This window comes from Rhododendron vialii, chromosome 13a, assembly GCF_030253575.1.
Source record: "Rhododendron vialii isolate Sample 1 chromosome 13a, ASM3025357v1".
Taxonomy (NCBI): Eukaryota; Viridiplantae; Streptophyta; class Magnoliopsida; order Ericales; family Ericaceae; genus Rhododendron; species Rhododendron vialii.
Genome location: NC_080569.1, coordinates 15,603,796 through 15,618,889, shown reverse-complemented (window position 1 = coordinate 15,618,889; position 15,094 = coordinate 15,603,796). Strand labels below are relative to the sequence as shown.

At 35.5% G+C, this 15,094-nt stretch overlaps 1 protein-coding gene across 1 annotated transcript; it reads left to right on the top strand.

Moving 5' to 3' along the window:
• The first annotated feature begins 11,936 nt into the window (after positions 1-11,936).
• LOC131312972 (tetrahydroberberine oxidase-like) lies at positions 11,937-13,811 on the top strand. Its single transcript, XM_058341011.1, has one exon. The coding sequence runs from the start codon at positions 11,951-11,953 to the stop codon at positions 13,727-13,729; it is 1,779 nt and encodes a 592-aa protein (XP_058196994.1). The 5' UTR covers positions 11,937-11,950; the 3' UTR covers positions 13,730-13,811.
• Positions 13,812-15,094: the final 1,283 nt, after the last annotated feature.

Genomic DNA, 15,094 nt, shown 5'->3' with positions numbered 1-15,094 from the left:
AGTAGGCCCAACATTAGTGAAATGGCCTAGATTAACAGTGGGTGAAAAAAGATTTAGGTAAATATATAGCAGCCCTATAATTGGGTTTTCTTGGTAACATGAATGTGGGATTATAATTCGAGAAAAACTTATTCACGTCTCCGTGGAATCTCATTCATCTGTTTCGGCAATAAATATATTTTACTGTTAATAGTTTGTCTTTATTATTTAATCAAGATCGTTCAAAACACTTTTGACTGCCAAGATCATAAACTTTATTTACAGTAGGCCTCGTTAAAAAAAAATTCTATTGTAATTTTACTTTAAAAAACAGGTAAAGTGCTTTCTTTGTGGAGCAAGTCAAGCCTAACGTTGCCGTCATTGATGTGCTCATATGAGTCTATTGTCGGGAGAGATTATTTGGTGCTCACTTACCAAGTGTGCTCTAGGCGTCTTCAAAATCACAAGTTCGTGTGAGAGACACAAAATTGGTAATGGGGCCACACATTTGGTAGTGAAGGCCACACTAAAATGTCGCGGACAAGGATTCTGAAACACCCGCTCTTTTCGTTTTGAGATTTTAGAGTTAGATTTATAAGTAATAAGTGCAGAGAGAAATATTGTAATGATTGAAAAAATGGATAATAATTAGAGAAAGATAAAAAAAAAAATGAAAATATTGATTAGAGATAGAAATAATAAATAGAAAGAAAAATAAAATAATAATTAAAATTTAAAATCCAAAACTCTTAACCGAACACTGTCGTAGATGAGACCAACACCCTGTGCTGTCCCATTGCCGTCCATTAACAGCAGGGTCCGCAAATTCACAACTTTTCCATTATGTGGTGGAGTTTCATTGTCACAGGAAAAGTCAGGAATAGGAATTGGGTATGAATAATTGAGTTCCAACACATAACTTTTTTTTTTTTTCAACGGAAAAAACAAATTCATTAATCAAGTCATACGGTATCTACAGAATAATTCCGAATATAGATCAGGCCATACGGCAAATATAGATTTTCACCAAAAAATAGAGATACAGAGACACAAAACATGAAAAGACTAAGAGACGAAACCTATGTACGAGCCATCGCTCACTTCTTCACACTGTCAATATGGATTGGCTAACGTGGAGCTAGTACACAGACACCAACGTCTCGGGATGGCGGAGCTCCATATCAAAGATAACATTAAACCTGTGGAAATCAGTCACCCCGATCTGAGAAAACCAGACTGGAACAAAGCACCGCGGGAAGATCCACCGAGATGAGAACCGGAACAACATCCGGACAAAAACCAGCCTAAACATCCGGACATAAACCGGACAAGAGTCCGGACAAAATAGAAACGAAAACAAAACCAAAACCCTAACCTACCGAAACATTCAAACAGCCCACCGCAGTACCGCCGCCACAACAGCCATAGACAATAGTGACAACCTCTACTGCCGCCACGCCCAGTTCCATCACTCCATATTCTCACCCATCATCGCCACCAACAACCCAACGACGCGGGGTTTAAATGACCTCTAGTCAACCCATATAGTTCTTGTTGATTGCTCCAAGACATAACTACTAGGGGTGTTATTTGGTCGGTTCGGTTCGGTTCGGGGTGGATTTGCCGCACCCCGATCGGGTTCGGGGTATATATTCCGGAGACCGATCCCGACCGGTATTAATTTCGGTTCGGTTCGGTTCGGGGTGAGTTCGGTTCGGTCGGGGATTTCGGGGCGTTCGGTCCGCCCGAAATGGGCCTTAATTGGGCCATTTGGGCCGTTTTTAAAAATTAACAATAAACTACGGGCTATGTTTAGACCATTTTTTCACCCATATTTGGGCCATTTTCACATGTTTCTCACCCATATTTGGGCAATTTTCAACCTTAAATCAATCACTCATGTTTGGGCTATTTTTTCACATTTGGGCCATCGTAATTTGTACCTTTTTTTTTTTTTCAAACACCAATTGAAAAAAAAAAAAAACATACAACAAGTATGCTCAAACAATTACAACTTTTACAAGTACTCTTCCACCATCTTCTTTTTTTTTCAATCGAATGGAAATATTTTCTACACTAGTGTATATAACTTGGAGGAGTTAAAGTAATTTAGAACAGAGAGAGTAATCGATTGGAAAATTTTGCAAAAACGTAAATAAATCAAGCAATGAAATTCCAAAAAAAAAAAGTTAAGAGCCAAAAGTTAACCATTCAAAACAATAAGAGCCAGAAGATTAAAACAATTTATATAAATATATAAATATATAATATTCGCGCTCGGTTCGGTCGGTTCGGTCCTCGGTCAGTTCGGTGCGGTTCGGTTCGGTTCGGTCCGCATTCGGTTCGGTTCGGTTCGGTCGGTATAGATTTCCAGAAAACCGAGACCGAACCGACCTAGGTTCGGTTCGGTTCGGTCCACCCCGAACCGAAAAAAAACTCTCTTGGACCGACCGAAGACCGAACCGATCGGTCGGTTTTTTCGGTCTTTTTCGGTCCGGTCGGGTTCGTAACAGCCCTAATAACTACGGTTTAGATCATTGAGTTATGTCGGCATATAGTTCTTGTTGATTGCTCCAAGACATAACTAAGGTTTAGATCATTGAGTTATGTCGGCAAATGATGATCGATTTCATTTGCGATATTTCAAAACATGTTTTCAACAGAATCAAAAGTTAGGTGTGAGTTTTTTTTTTTTTTTTTTCCACACGGTAAGATGTTAGTACGCTAGTAAATTAGATTACTATGGCAAGCCGATGTTGCTCCATCAACTTGACTTGAAACCTCACCTCTTGGCACATAAGCGCCCCCTCACGATCACTTAGGCTAGAGCCTTGGGTCTATAAGTGTGAGTTTAGTAGCATGATTCGTGGTATTAGGCCAACAAACCGTGAAATGGTTCGTGTCTTGACGGTTTTAGTCCAATTTTTTCAAATATTCGTGCTTTACTTATTCTCAATTCACAAATTTGTTAGAGCATCACAATCATGCAATTTTCATATTTAGAAGAAATTTTATAATTTATTTAATATTTTCTTCAATTTTTTGTATTTATATAAGTATCTTAGAGTGACCCATTGTTCTTTTTAGAGGATTTGATCTCCAAATTTACTTTTGAATTTCAAAAAAGGGCGACACAACCTCCATTTTTGAGACTAAATCTCTAAAAGAATAATGAGTCTTCTCTAGATTCTCCCATAAAGTATAAAAAAATGAAAAAAATAAAAAAGTAAATTACAAAATCTTCCCCCAACATAGAGATTTAATTTGGAACATGGTTGGAGATGCTCTTATTGTGCAGAGAGTAGCGGAGTCTCACTAAGACTAGTGGGGGCATGGGCCCTCACTACAATTGTCAATTATATTAATTTTACTCGAAAATGGTAAAGGTCATAACAATTTGTATCTAAAAATTATACTCATTTTTTCTCTTGTAGCACTTACATCCTCTAGCATCTCTACCAATTTTCAAAAAGTTTTCTTTTACGTATTTTATTTTTTTTAAAGACCCATTATCCATCTGTATATTGTAACAAACTTTACATTCTAAGTTTATATATATTTTTTATATTATGGTTGTCTGTCATGAAAGATAAAAAAATCTAAGACCATGTAATGCAGACGAATTAATTTAATTACCACAAAGAACCAATTATTAACTTACACATGTAATGCACTATGTAACAACTCGTATTTTTTTTCATTAATAATATTATTAATAGCTTTAATAATAGAATTATTTTCTTAATATTTTTTTTATTAATACAATTATGCATGCATTTATATACAATGCATGCATTCTTTTCTTTTTTTTCCTACACACACATGAATGCATGCACGCCCTCTCCATCTCCCTCACCTCACTCTCTTGCAATGTCTCTCTCTCTCTCTCTCTCTCCCTCCCACAACTCCATTTCTCTCCAGTAATAACTCCTTCCATTTCTTTTCCTCCAAGAAAAACCAAATTCGTCCCAACTTGCCCCAAACCAAAATTTGTTTCACCACCAAGAACAATCCCGAGTTTGATTCATTCCTATCCTCCTCATACTCTCTTCCTGGCCTTAAACTCAATCCTATCTCGTCCAATTCAATGCCCAAGAGATCAAACTTTCATAAATGCCATCTTATCACCTCCTCCAAAATTCACTATAAATACCCCACCACTTCAGCCACAAGCACGCCACCATCTTCCTTCACACCACTGAGTCAGAATATGAGAGAAAATTGCAAGAATTCGAGCTCCCATCAATGGAGTTTTAGAGAGAGAAAGTGAGAGAGAGAAAAGTGGATTTTGTACCTAGACCCAATCGAGATCCAATTCAACCATCCCGATCACTTCCTACAACCCAAAGCATTCCTAAACAACCATCAATTCGATCCCAAGGTCCCCTGATCAAAGAATCCGAAGTCATCTTCTCCAAAAACTCCAAATTTGATTTTGAATTATTCCGATCTAATTCAAGGTATTATAATCCTATCCAACTCTTCTCTAAGTATATTCAAGTGTTTTTAAGTCTAACCCATAGTTCCATGAGGTCCCATGCATCAAATCCGTGGAAAAACAAAAAAAAGTTCAAAAAACTGAACCAACCTTGCGGCCGCAACCTTTGGGCCGCAAGAACCAGAGCCGAGTTCGCGGCTAACTGCTTCACCTTTGTCAAACCTTGCGGCCAGGGCTCCCACCGCAAACTTTATTCGGTTTTCATTAAAAAATCGTTCGAAACCATTTGCAACCTTCTGAACAACATTTTTGACACCCGAACTATTTTTCCTAGACTTCTCACACCTCAAAGATCATACCTTGTTAATATCATATTTTATTATTTTATTATCTATTTATTAATTATTTACTTGTTTTCATTCAAAAGTTTACATACGAAAAATCTTTACGACCTTATAAATCATGTTATTGATGCCCGAGTAATTTTTTTTTGACTCTTTACATTCCGAAGATGAAACGTTGTTAACCTCAACGTATTTTATTCATTAAATAATTTATTATCCAATTATTCTACTTTCGACAACTTTTGTTAATATCATTATTTAAAATAATCCCGCGACCCTTCGAACCCAACTTTTGGCACTCAAACATGTTGTGTAGGACCTTTAGGGCTCTTATCAAGGTCATGAAAATTATTCTAATATCTTTACCTAATTTATGTATTTAATTAGTTTTTAATCAATCTAGTTTCTTAGAAATAATTAATAAGAGCTTAGAAATTTTTATTTGATAAAAGTTCTTACTTTATTATTAACATCGTGATCATACAAGACTAAGGGCAACAACCCAATCATAAAGAGTTGTGTGATTGCATTACTTGTATTTGTTTTAATTATTATTTGATTAATTGTATATTGTACCGATACGTGATTTGAATGCTAGATTTGAATGCTAGATTGGACCCTAGAGACATGGAGTGGTATGCGAATAGAATTCATCTAGACGATGCTAGGTAACAGATAAATTGAAAAGTTTATTTTTTTCTAGATTGCCTGCAGACAGGATTTTGAGATGTGATGAGTTGGATGTGATGATTTAAAACTGGCAAAGTAAGTCAAGTGATGAATTGAAATTGGCGGAAGTCCAGTGATGATTGTGAAGTGGTGCATAAGATAGATGAACCCTAGTTATAATTAGGGCATGATAAGCTTTCGTTTTGTTGTAATAAGAGGGATATACACTAGGTATATAACTTAGGTGCAATCCGCGACAGCAAAAGAAAGTGATCTCATGGGACATGGCATAGCTAGCGGTTGGGGAGGAAAGATCTCGTGGATGAGATCTTAGATTTCACGTTAGGTTAATAAATAGTAATAAACCGGTTTATGTAGAAAATCTCTGTTTTACTTTTTCGCATTACTATTATCCTGTTGTTTGCTAACTGTAAAGTAAGAGGGGTAGTTGGGTTGGATTATTCTACGGGGTGAACTTTATCACTCAGGTACGGATTGCCTGGCATCCGTGCCAGATTTTGCAGAGAATCAAGAAGAGACACAAAACCCTGAAGGCGAGCAGTATTATGCAGAAGAGAATCCAGAGGTGGGAGTCGAGCTAGAGTACGCTTGAGATCCGTATCAAGCTTAGAAGTCGGCTCTGTACTTTGTCTATTTCATTACCACAAAGACTATTTTTTTTAGTATTTCCACAGTGGTTTGTAATAAATGAATCTTTATGTTGAATTACCTGTTTTGAATTTTGAACTTTAAATTAGTAAATTTTTCAAAAATTATATTTAATGCCTCCAATTTTATTTCCGAAAATCGAGGCGTTACACACTATATTTGCAAAACCAATACTATAGCTTTTTGACATGGACAGGAGAGAGGTTAGGTTCTTGTATTATTAGAGTAATGCAAACATATATATACATATACATGCATATGGCTTATACCCATATTGGCCCATATATATTTTGTGATCACAAGAAAGTGAATTCCACATAATTTAATTTGGACCACCATCTAGTAATCATGTTTGAGCAGCACCAATCGCATCTCAAAGCAAAGTTGGAAGAACCCATGCTAAAATAATTTTTAATTACGAGGAGTCTAACTTTAAATTTGACACAAGCAAGTTTGTAACCTCTAAGTTGTTATCATGATTATGGGTCAGTTCATACAGGATATTGTCTCGATATGAAATGGGCCACCACTAATAGACAGTGAAATTAGTCCTTCAATAACATACGCGTAAATTGGTCCGGTCATCACCACTTATCCAAAAAGGAAATGACAGTATTTTCACAAAAATAAGTTGTACTATGAAAAAATATTGTATATATTTGCTAATAACTACTCCTTCCGTCCCATTTTGTTTGTCAATTATTCTTTTTGTCGCTTTTGTGCCTATTACATATATCTTTCAATGTGAATTTTAAAAAAATATGCAATTTGGTTATTATTTGATAGATTTCAATTTGTTTAATTTTATAATGCAAAGTTGTCGAAATCATGAAAACCATATCATTCAATGTGGATTTTGTAAAATATGGATCGCAATTGATAGATTTCAATTTGTTTTATAATACGAAGTAGTTGTTGAAATCATGAAAAACATTATAGATTATTAAAAAATATAGCCAATAGACACAAAATAAATAAATAAAAATAATAATGAACAAACAAATTAAATGGGACAGAGGAATCGGTACGCCTGTGCATTTTAGTGATCCGTGCCACACCATTTGCAATTGTGATAGAGTAATTATTAAAGTGGAGACAGTACCGAAGTAATAATTTGCTTTGTTTGATTTAAGTCTTAGAAAGTTATTTTTGAGAGTTGAGTGATAGTGAGTGGAGAAAGATAGAGAGACAAATTTATTGAAAATTGTGCCGAAAGTTAAAAGTTACTCTTAAAGTTGGGAACCAAGCGGAGTGAGGTTCTAAGGCTCCGTTTATTTCGACGTAAAAAATATTTTGGTTGTGTTTGGTTACCATTTTACATTAGTTTTAATTTATTTTTTCAATCTTTATCCTATTTCTTTCTTCAATCATTATCCTATTTTTTCTCCAATTATTACCCTATTTCTCAAATTATTACTTTCTCATCTCTCTCCAATCATTACCTTATTTCTCTCTCAACCCACTATCAAAACTAAACTAAACTAAAATGCCAACCTACAACTCAATTTGTCTTCTTGTTTTTATTTTCTCGTGTTTGGTTAACAGTTGAAAAATATTTTCATAACAAGAAAAATCCCTTGAACATACCGATTACCGAATGCACTATATCAAAATATATTTATACCAATACGGTAGGCTGTATGCCAAGTGGTGTCCCAACTGTTGTGACAAAGTAATTATTAAAAGTGAATACAATAGGGTTAGGATCAAGCGCTTACTATCTTGATAAAATCCGCAGGTAGTGGTAAATGCGCATATTTATTTTCTTATACTAAAGCGTAGTAGGTCCCAAGTGCCACGGTTCGACCCTCGTGGACAGGAAATTGGCCCGCGACCAACAAGTACTGAAGTATTAATGTGGTTGTAAGTTTAGAGTGATTATTTAGTGTTCCAAGAGCATTGCCAAGTGGTTCCCCAACTGTCTCTCAACCACACAAATGTGTGGAGGAGAGAAGCGTACTTGAGGCACCACGTGGACAGGATACTATTGGAGCATTGAATAATTTTCGGTAAGTTTGTAAACGCTCTGGCGATAATTTATATGTGGCAGTGTGAAAAGGTTTAATTGTGGTAACATGCATAAGCCATTCGGCACAAAGAACTCGCAAAGGATAATGCTGAGCCCACATCATTCACTATTGCGATGTGTTTTTGTGGTCCTTGGGGACAAAGTCAAGCAAACTGTTATTATCATGCATGTGAACCCTTCTGTAACCAGAATCTAAGTTAGACGCATTGAGGTAAGAAGATGGTTTCACATCTGGTATCAATAATTAGATCTGCGCGCAAACTGAATTTGAAAAGGAAAAAAATTTCTTTCCAAAGTCTTGAACACGATTTCGCTAAAATTTGTAGTGAAAACCTACACATATTTATTTATGGAACGTGCCATGGACTCTTTCATAGAAATTCGAATTTGACACAAATATTGTGTTTAAAGATTTTTCAAAAATATTTAACAAAAAAAAGAAGGAGAGAGAGAGAGAGAGAGAGAGAGAGGAGGAGGAGGAGGGGGAGGCCGGTGCCGCCTCCCCCTGAAGGGAAACCCTAATCGGTGGCTCTAGAGAAAAGTGAGAGCGTTTTTAGAGAGAGTTTGGGAATTCCTCATGAGATATTATTCTTCGAGGCATTACTTAAATAACAAAATTCGCATGGTCAGTGGAACGAGATCAAGGCATGACTTAAGTAACAAAATTTGCATGATCAGTGGAATGAGAGCACGAACGTGAGATCTTTTGATAATGTTCTTAATTTCCAAAATTTAAGAGAACGGAAATTAAGAACAGAGTTAAGGATACTATTAAAAATTTATGTACCCTAGGACATGACACTTATGGATTTGTATTTTTTTTATTATACCAAACACTCTTCTGATCTTTCCTTAAGACTTGTTAAGTCTACGAGATTGTCATGTACGATGTAGACAACTTCTTGATTGCCGTACGGGTATTTTTTTTTCCAATCAATTAGAGAGATCATTTGCATCATTTATGAATTACGAAGTATAAATCACGCAAAACTATATCAATTGTGTGAGTCAAAGCGATAGCCAAGCTCTAAAACTCAACTAACAAAAAAAAAAAAGCTCATCATAACGTACGGAGAAACAAACAAACAAAGAAAAAACCTCTCTACAGGGAGAAATTACCGATTCATGCCTTCAGCAAAATTCAAACCCTTCGATCACCTCCTCATTAGAAGTGTATAACATTAAATGACCAACTGAGCTAGACTCACTTGGTTGCCGTATAGGTTATTCTATTAGGTTTGAATTGTAATAAAATGCAATTAATATGCTAGCGTGTCTGTATCGTGTTCTTGCCGCCACTTATAGAGTGGCATTTTTGTCTTCCACAGATGTGATGTGGATACCGTGATGCATCCCCTATTGAGAGAAATTACCAATTCTTCTTGCCTCCAACAAAATTTGACCCCTTTAACCTTTTAATTAAGAATGTATAAGAGTGGCCAACTGAGCTAGACCCACTTGAGTACCGCATAAATTATTCTAGGGTAAATTTCATTTACCTCTCCTGAGGTTTCTGACAATGACAGACACCTTCCCTAACGTTTTAAAAATTGCACTTACCTCCCCTCTGCTTTAGTTGTCGGCTGCAGATTCCCCCATTGCCGTTAGAAGACCGTTACTAGGTAACGGAAAATGCTTACATCAGTTACTAAATTCATTTCATTACCAATTTTACCCCTTTAGAATGGTTTTGTGAAATTAATGCCCTTCTACACTCAATTTAAAAGACGTTCATGTTCCTAATCAAAACTATTTAAAAGAGATCAAGTTATTATACATATCTCACATGCACGCGTGTCTTCAAAATTAAACCCATATATACATTGATTTTACATATGCGTGCATAAGCTTTTTTTTTACAAAACTTTGAAAACACTTTTAATTTTTTGAAGTCAAATGCATATGTAGACATTAATATAAAGAAATTACAGTTTTGTTTCTTAATCTTTTTTTAGGAAACTTGAAACAATTTTTGACTTTTTTTGAAGTCAAATGCATATGTAGGTATAAATACAAAACAATTTCAATTTCTTTCCTTTATCATGAAACTTCAAAAGTCTTTTTTTGCATAGAATAACATAAATTTCTACAAACAATATGGCTTTAAATTAAGGTAAACTTTTTTTTTTCCAACCCTACGTTGTGCATCTTTTTTATACCAAAAAAATTATGTTAAAAGTTTTAGCCAAAACATATTTTTTTTCCAACCGATTTCTTTTTTGAACTTTTAGATTAGATATATACATTTGGTTTTAAATATGCATGTATAAATTTTTTTTCCTATGGAGATTGAAAAAAACTTTTGAATTATTTGAAGACAAACGCACACGTAGGCATGATCCCAAAGAAATTACAATTTCTTTCCATTTTCATGAAGCGTCAATTTTTATTATTTTTGCAAAGAATAACAAAAATTTGCAAAATACATAGCTTTAAATTAAGGTTACAAATCATCCAAAAGTCTGGAAAAAAATTAATTGGAGTAAAAATACATAATTTCGCTAAAACTCTTACACAGTTTCTTAACTAAATCATCTTTTTTCTCCAACCGATTTTTTTTTCCGAACTTTTGGATCTTGTAAAACAAATTTGTAATTAAAAGATTAAAAGTTTCATGGTATTAAAAAATTCTATGGTATAAAGACTATAGTTGCTAATCGAGGCCAGTCCAAATTAGAAGTACACATGTCAAAATTACTCTCCTATTTTTTCAGAAAAGGACCTTACGGCTACATGATTTACCCATATGTTTTTTCCGATAATGATATTATGATAGGATATTCTAATACAATTCAATTTAATTTATAAAGCAACAAAATCATAATTGGAAAAAAGGTAATGTGTTCCCAATCGGTAACAAATAACTTTAGAATTTTGCCGAAATTAAATTTTAACAACTTCAATGAAACTAGAAATCTAAAACTAGAAATTTAAATCTTTGAAAAATAGGCAAAACAATTATAATTTTAAAGTTTGTTTCCACAAGAAATTTAGAGATAAGATGAAGTAAACTTTTAATTTTAAAATTCTAGACTAGATAACTATTGCATTAACTCCAATAACTTAATTAAATTATAGCTTAAATTATATAAGAGAGAGAGAGAGAGAGAGAGAGAGAGAGAGAGAGAGAGAGAGAGAGAGAGTACCTACAATTGGTAGAAACCTCATGGGACGTCAATAAAAGGGTAAAACTGTACATTCACGCGCTTCGTTAACATGAGAGAGAGAGAGAGAGAGAGAGAGAGAGAGTGTGTGTGTGTGTGTACCTGCAATTGGTAGAAACCTCAGGGGACATCAATAAAAGGGTAAAACTGTACATTCGCGCGCTCCATTAATATCTGTTAGCCTAAGAGTCTGACAAGGGAGGTAAGTGCAATTTCAAAAATGTAAGGAGAGGTATCTGCCATTGTCAGAAACCTTAGGAGAGGTAAGTGAAATTTACCCATTATTGGGTCTGGAGTATTAGATTTGGATTGTAAGAAAGTGCAATTAATATCCGGCGTGTCTTTGTCGTGTTCATGCGGCCACCACTTGTTTTTGTCTTCCAGAGATGTGAGGTGGATACAATGTCGCGTCCTCTCATTATTCCATTAGTTGACTATTCCTTGTTGGTTAATGGAGTAGTACTACTATTCTGAGTGGAGTTCACGTGGTCATCTTGTCATTTTCTTTCTACAATACTACAACTAGTAATAAAAAACCATTGACTGTTTATTCAGGAGACTTGAATATTCCCATCCCCAATACCAATAATAATAATAATAATAATAATAATAAGTAGAGATCGAGAAGCTTCATTTTCAATTTGACTATTCGGCCTGCATGCTGCAAATTACCAGAACCATTGTACTAATCTCTCTAGAATTCATCTGCGTATTTGCTTACGTCAAAGGTCAATCAACTGAGGTTCCCATTTTCCAATCCGTGAAAATTACTCCTAGTAGCTACTATATGAGAAACACAATTGATCAGCCTTCCGATGTTAGTAGTAGAAATTATACGGAGTATATCCAAGCGCTTACAGAACAGAACAATATGGGAATTTCTAATTGTGGCTTTCTCACATTAGCTTTCCTCCTCTGTATCTCAACTCAATCGGCAACTTCAAACTTAGCTTCCAATAACTTTCTCGAATGCTTTCACTCCCGAACAAATCTTTCCGTCTCCAATGTAATTTTCACTACAAACAGCTCCTCCTACACCTCCGTCTTGCAATCTTCCGCTCAAAACCTCCTTTTCGTGACTGCTTCCACACCAAAACCACAACTCATTATTCGCCCACTTCACGAATCCCACATTCAAGCAGCTGTCATTTGTTCCAGAAAAACCAGCATTAACATACGAATCCGAAGTGGGGGCCACGACTATGAGGGCCTTTCTTTTGTATCCAACATCCCGTTCATCATCATCGACCTTGCCAATCTCCGGTCTATTAAAATCGATGTGGAAAACAAGACCGCTTGGGTCGAATCAGGCGCAACACTAGGTGAACTGTACCACGCAATTGCTGAAGAAAGCAACATTTACGGTTTTCCAGCCGGTTCTTGCAGCACGATGGGCGTTGGAGGGCACTTAGGTGGCGGAGGATTAGGTACCATTTTCAGAAAATATGGCCTTGCCGCAGATAATGTCATTGATGCTCGAATAGTAGATGTAAACGGAAGGATATTCGATAGGAAGTCGATGGGGGAAGAACTATTTTGGGCTATTAGAGGTGGAGGAGGAGCGAGCTTTGGAATCATTTTCGCTTGGAAAATAAAGCTCGTTCCTGTTCCATCAATAGTTACCGTGTTTGATATCGGTAAGACATTGGAACCAGGCGCAACAAAGCTCCTACAAAAGTGGCAACTCGTAGCAGATAAACTCTCTGACACTCTATTTCTCGATGTTGTAATACAAGGAAATTCAGATAACACGATCGCAGTTTCTTTCCGGGCTTTATTTTTGGGAGTAAGTGAGGAACTCCTGACTACGATGGAGGAGAGTTTTCCTGAGCTGGGCGTGGAGCGCAAGGACTGCACCGAGATGAGCTGGATCCAATCGGTCCTTTACTTCGCTGGATTCTCAATCCGGGAATCATCCGATGTTTTGCTCAACAGGACTAACGGATACAAGTCCTCTTTCAAGGGGAAATCAGATTACGTGAAGGAACCCATATCGAAAAAAGGATTAGAAGGGCTGTGGAAAATACTTGGTGAAGAAGAAAGTGGTTATATGATTTGGACCCTTTACGGTGGTAGAATGAGCGAGATTTCGAAATTTGAGATCCCTTTTCCTCATAGAAGTGGGAATTTGTACCTAATCCAATATATGGTTACTTGGGACGCAGAGGAGGAAACAGAGGAGCATGTGAATTGGATTAGAAGGCTTTACGGATATATGACACCATTTGTTTCGAAGAATCCAAGATCTGCCTATCTTAATTACAGAGATCTTGACTTGGGGATTAATAGGAATGAGAATGAAAGCTATGGACAAGCAAGTGTTTGGGGACTGAAGTATTTCAATAGTAATTTCAAGAGGCTGGCACAAATCAAGGCCGAAGTTGATCCAAGTGACTTCTTTTGGTATGAGCAGAGTATACCATTGTTTCTATCATGAGAGAAAATGGAAAAGTAGAATTGGCTGGATCTGTCCCGGCATGGTCCATTATAAATGCAATAAAGATTTGAAGATTTATGCATTCACTTTTCTATTCTTTGCTTCTTCTTTTTTTTCCTTTCTAGATATGACTTTTCACATCTTTTTTCTTGCGATCAGCTTTCTTGATTGTCAGCTCACCAAACATAGTAATTGTATTGAAAAAATATAAAATATGATGAAACTCGTATTTAGAAAATAAAGCATACTCTTGTTCAACAGATTGGGGAGGCACACTTAATTGGCCCACATATTTTTTTTTGGTCAAGTTTGCACACACAGACAAACAATCTATATAATAAAACAGAGCTGTGTTTGAATCCAAAAGACAACCAACGCTCTAGATTTATCCCTCTTTGTGCGTAAATCTGGACCCTTCATTCTATATGGCATTTTGGTAATACTTTGCTTTTTCATGACAAAAAATAGAGCACATTTTTGGAAAGAGAGAGTTGGTATCAAATCTGTGACTTGGGGAGTAAACGTAATTGCTTAATTAGTAGCAAAAGCTAATTGGCCAAGACAATTGCTTAATTACAGTAGATTTTTGTTAAATCTTTTAACGAATTCTTTTAGTTATTAAATCTTTGATTTTGTGGATAAATATTTCATCCCTTGAATCCGTATATTTTGGACCATTAGATTGGTACATATTTTTTAAATAAAATACTCCTTCCGATTAAAAAAAAAAAAACCATTTGGCCCTTCTAATTAAAATTCAATTCGTTTGTATCTCCAAACATTTTAAATCCCATGATTTATGGGATCGGTTATAACTGAAAAGGAGAATACGTACATATATGGAATTGATTTAGTCTATTTTAAATCCATACATAATTGAAAATGAATCCATATGTAATTAATTTAGCCTTTTTAAAAGAAAAATTACGTACATATCAATTGGGATATATACAAAACTGTATATAAGGAGTCATTTCCGCCTCCTATTTAGGCATTAGGTAAAATATATAAGAAGTCCACAACCTAAAAGGAATATACCTTCTATTTAGGAATGTGTGAGTGATTGGCTCCCTGTGATTTCCTTATCACATAAGATTTAAATTTTAGAAGATTTAAACTTATCACTACGTTTTAGAAGTCCCCGTTTCGTAGAAGACCAACCTACTGTGTGCAATTGATACCTTCTATTTAGAAATCCACATTTTTTGGGTTTGTTTGTCACATGCATAGGTTTTCCATGTCCTCCAACTTCTGAACGACAATTACCTATAGTGAGGTAAGTTCGATTTTTTTTAGTACTCACTAAAGTTCGATTTCTTTCTTGAACGATTTTTAATCATATTGGGTTTCTTTTGCCAAAAACAA

What these genes read in the sequence shown, in the direction of transcription:
- LOC131312972 (XM_058341011.1), top strand. Translation starts at nt 11,951, where the DNA reads ATGCTGCAAATTACCAGAACCATTGTACTAATCTCTCTAGAATTCATC.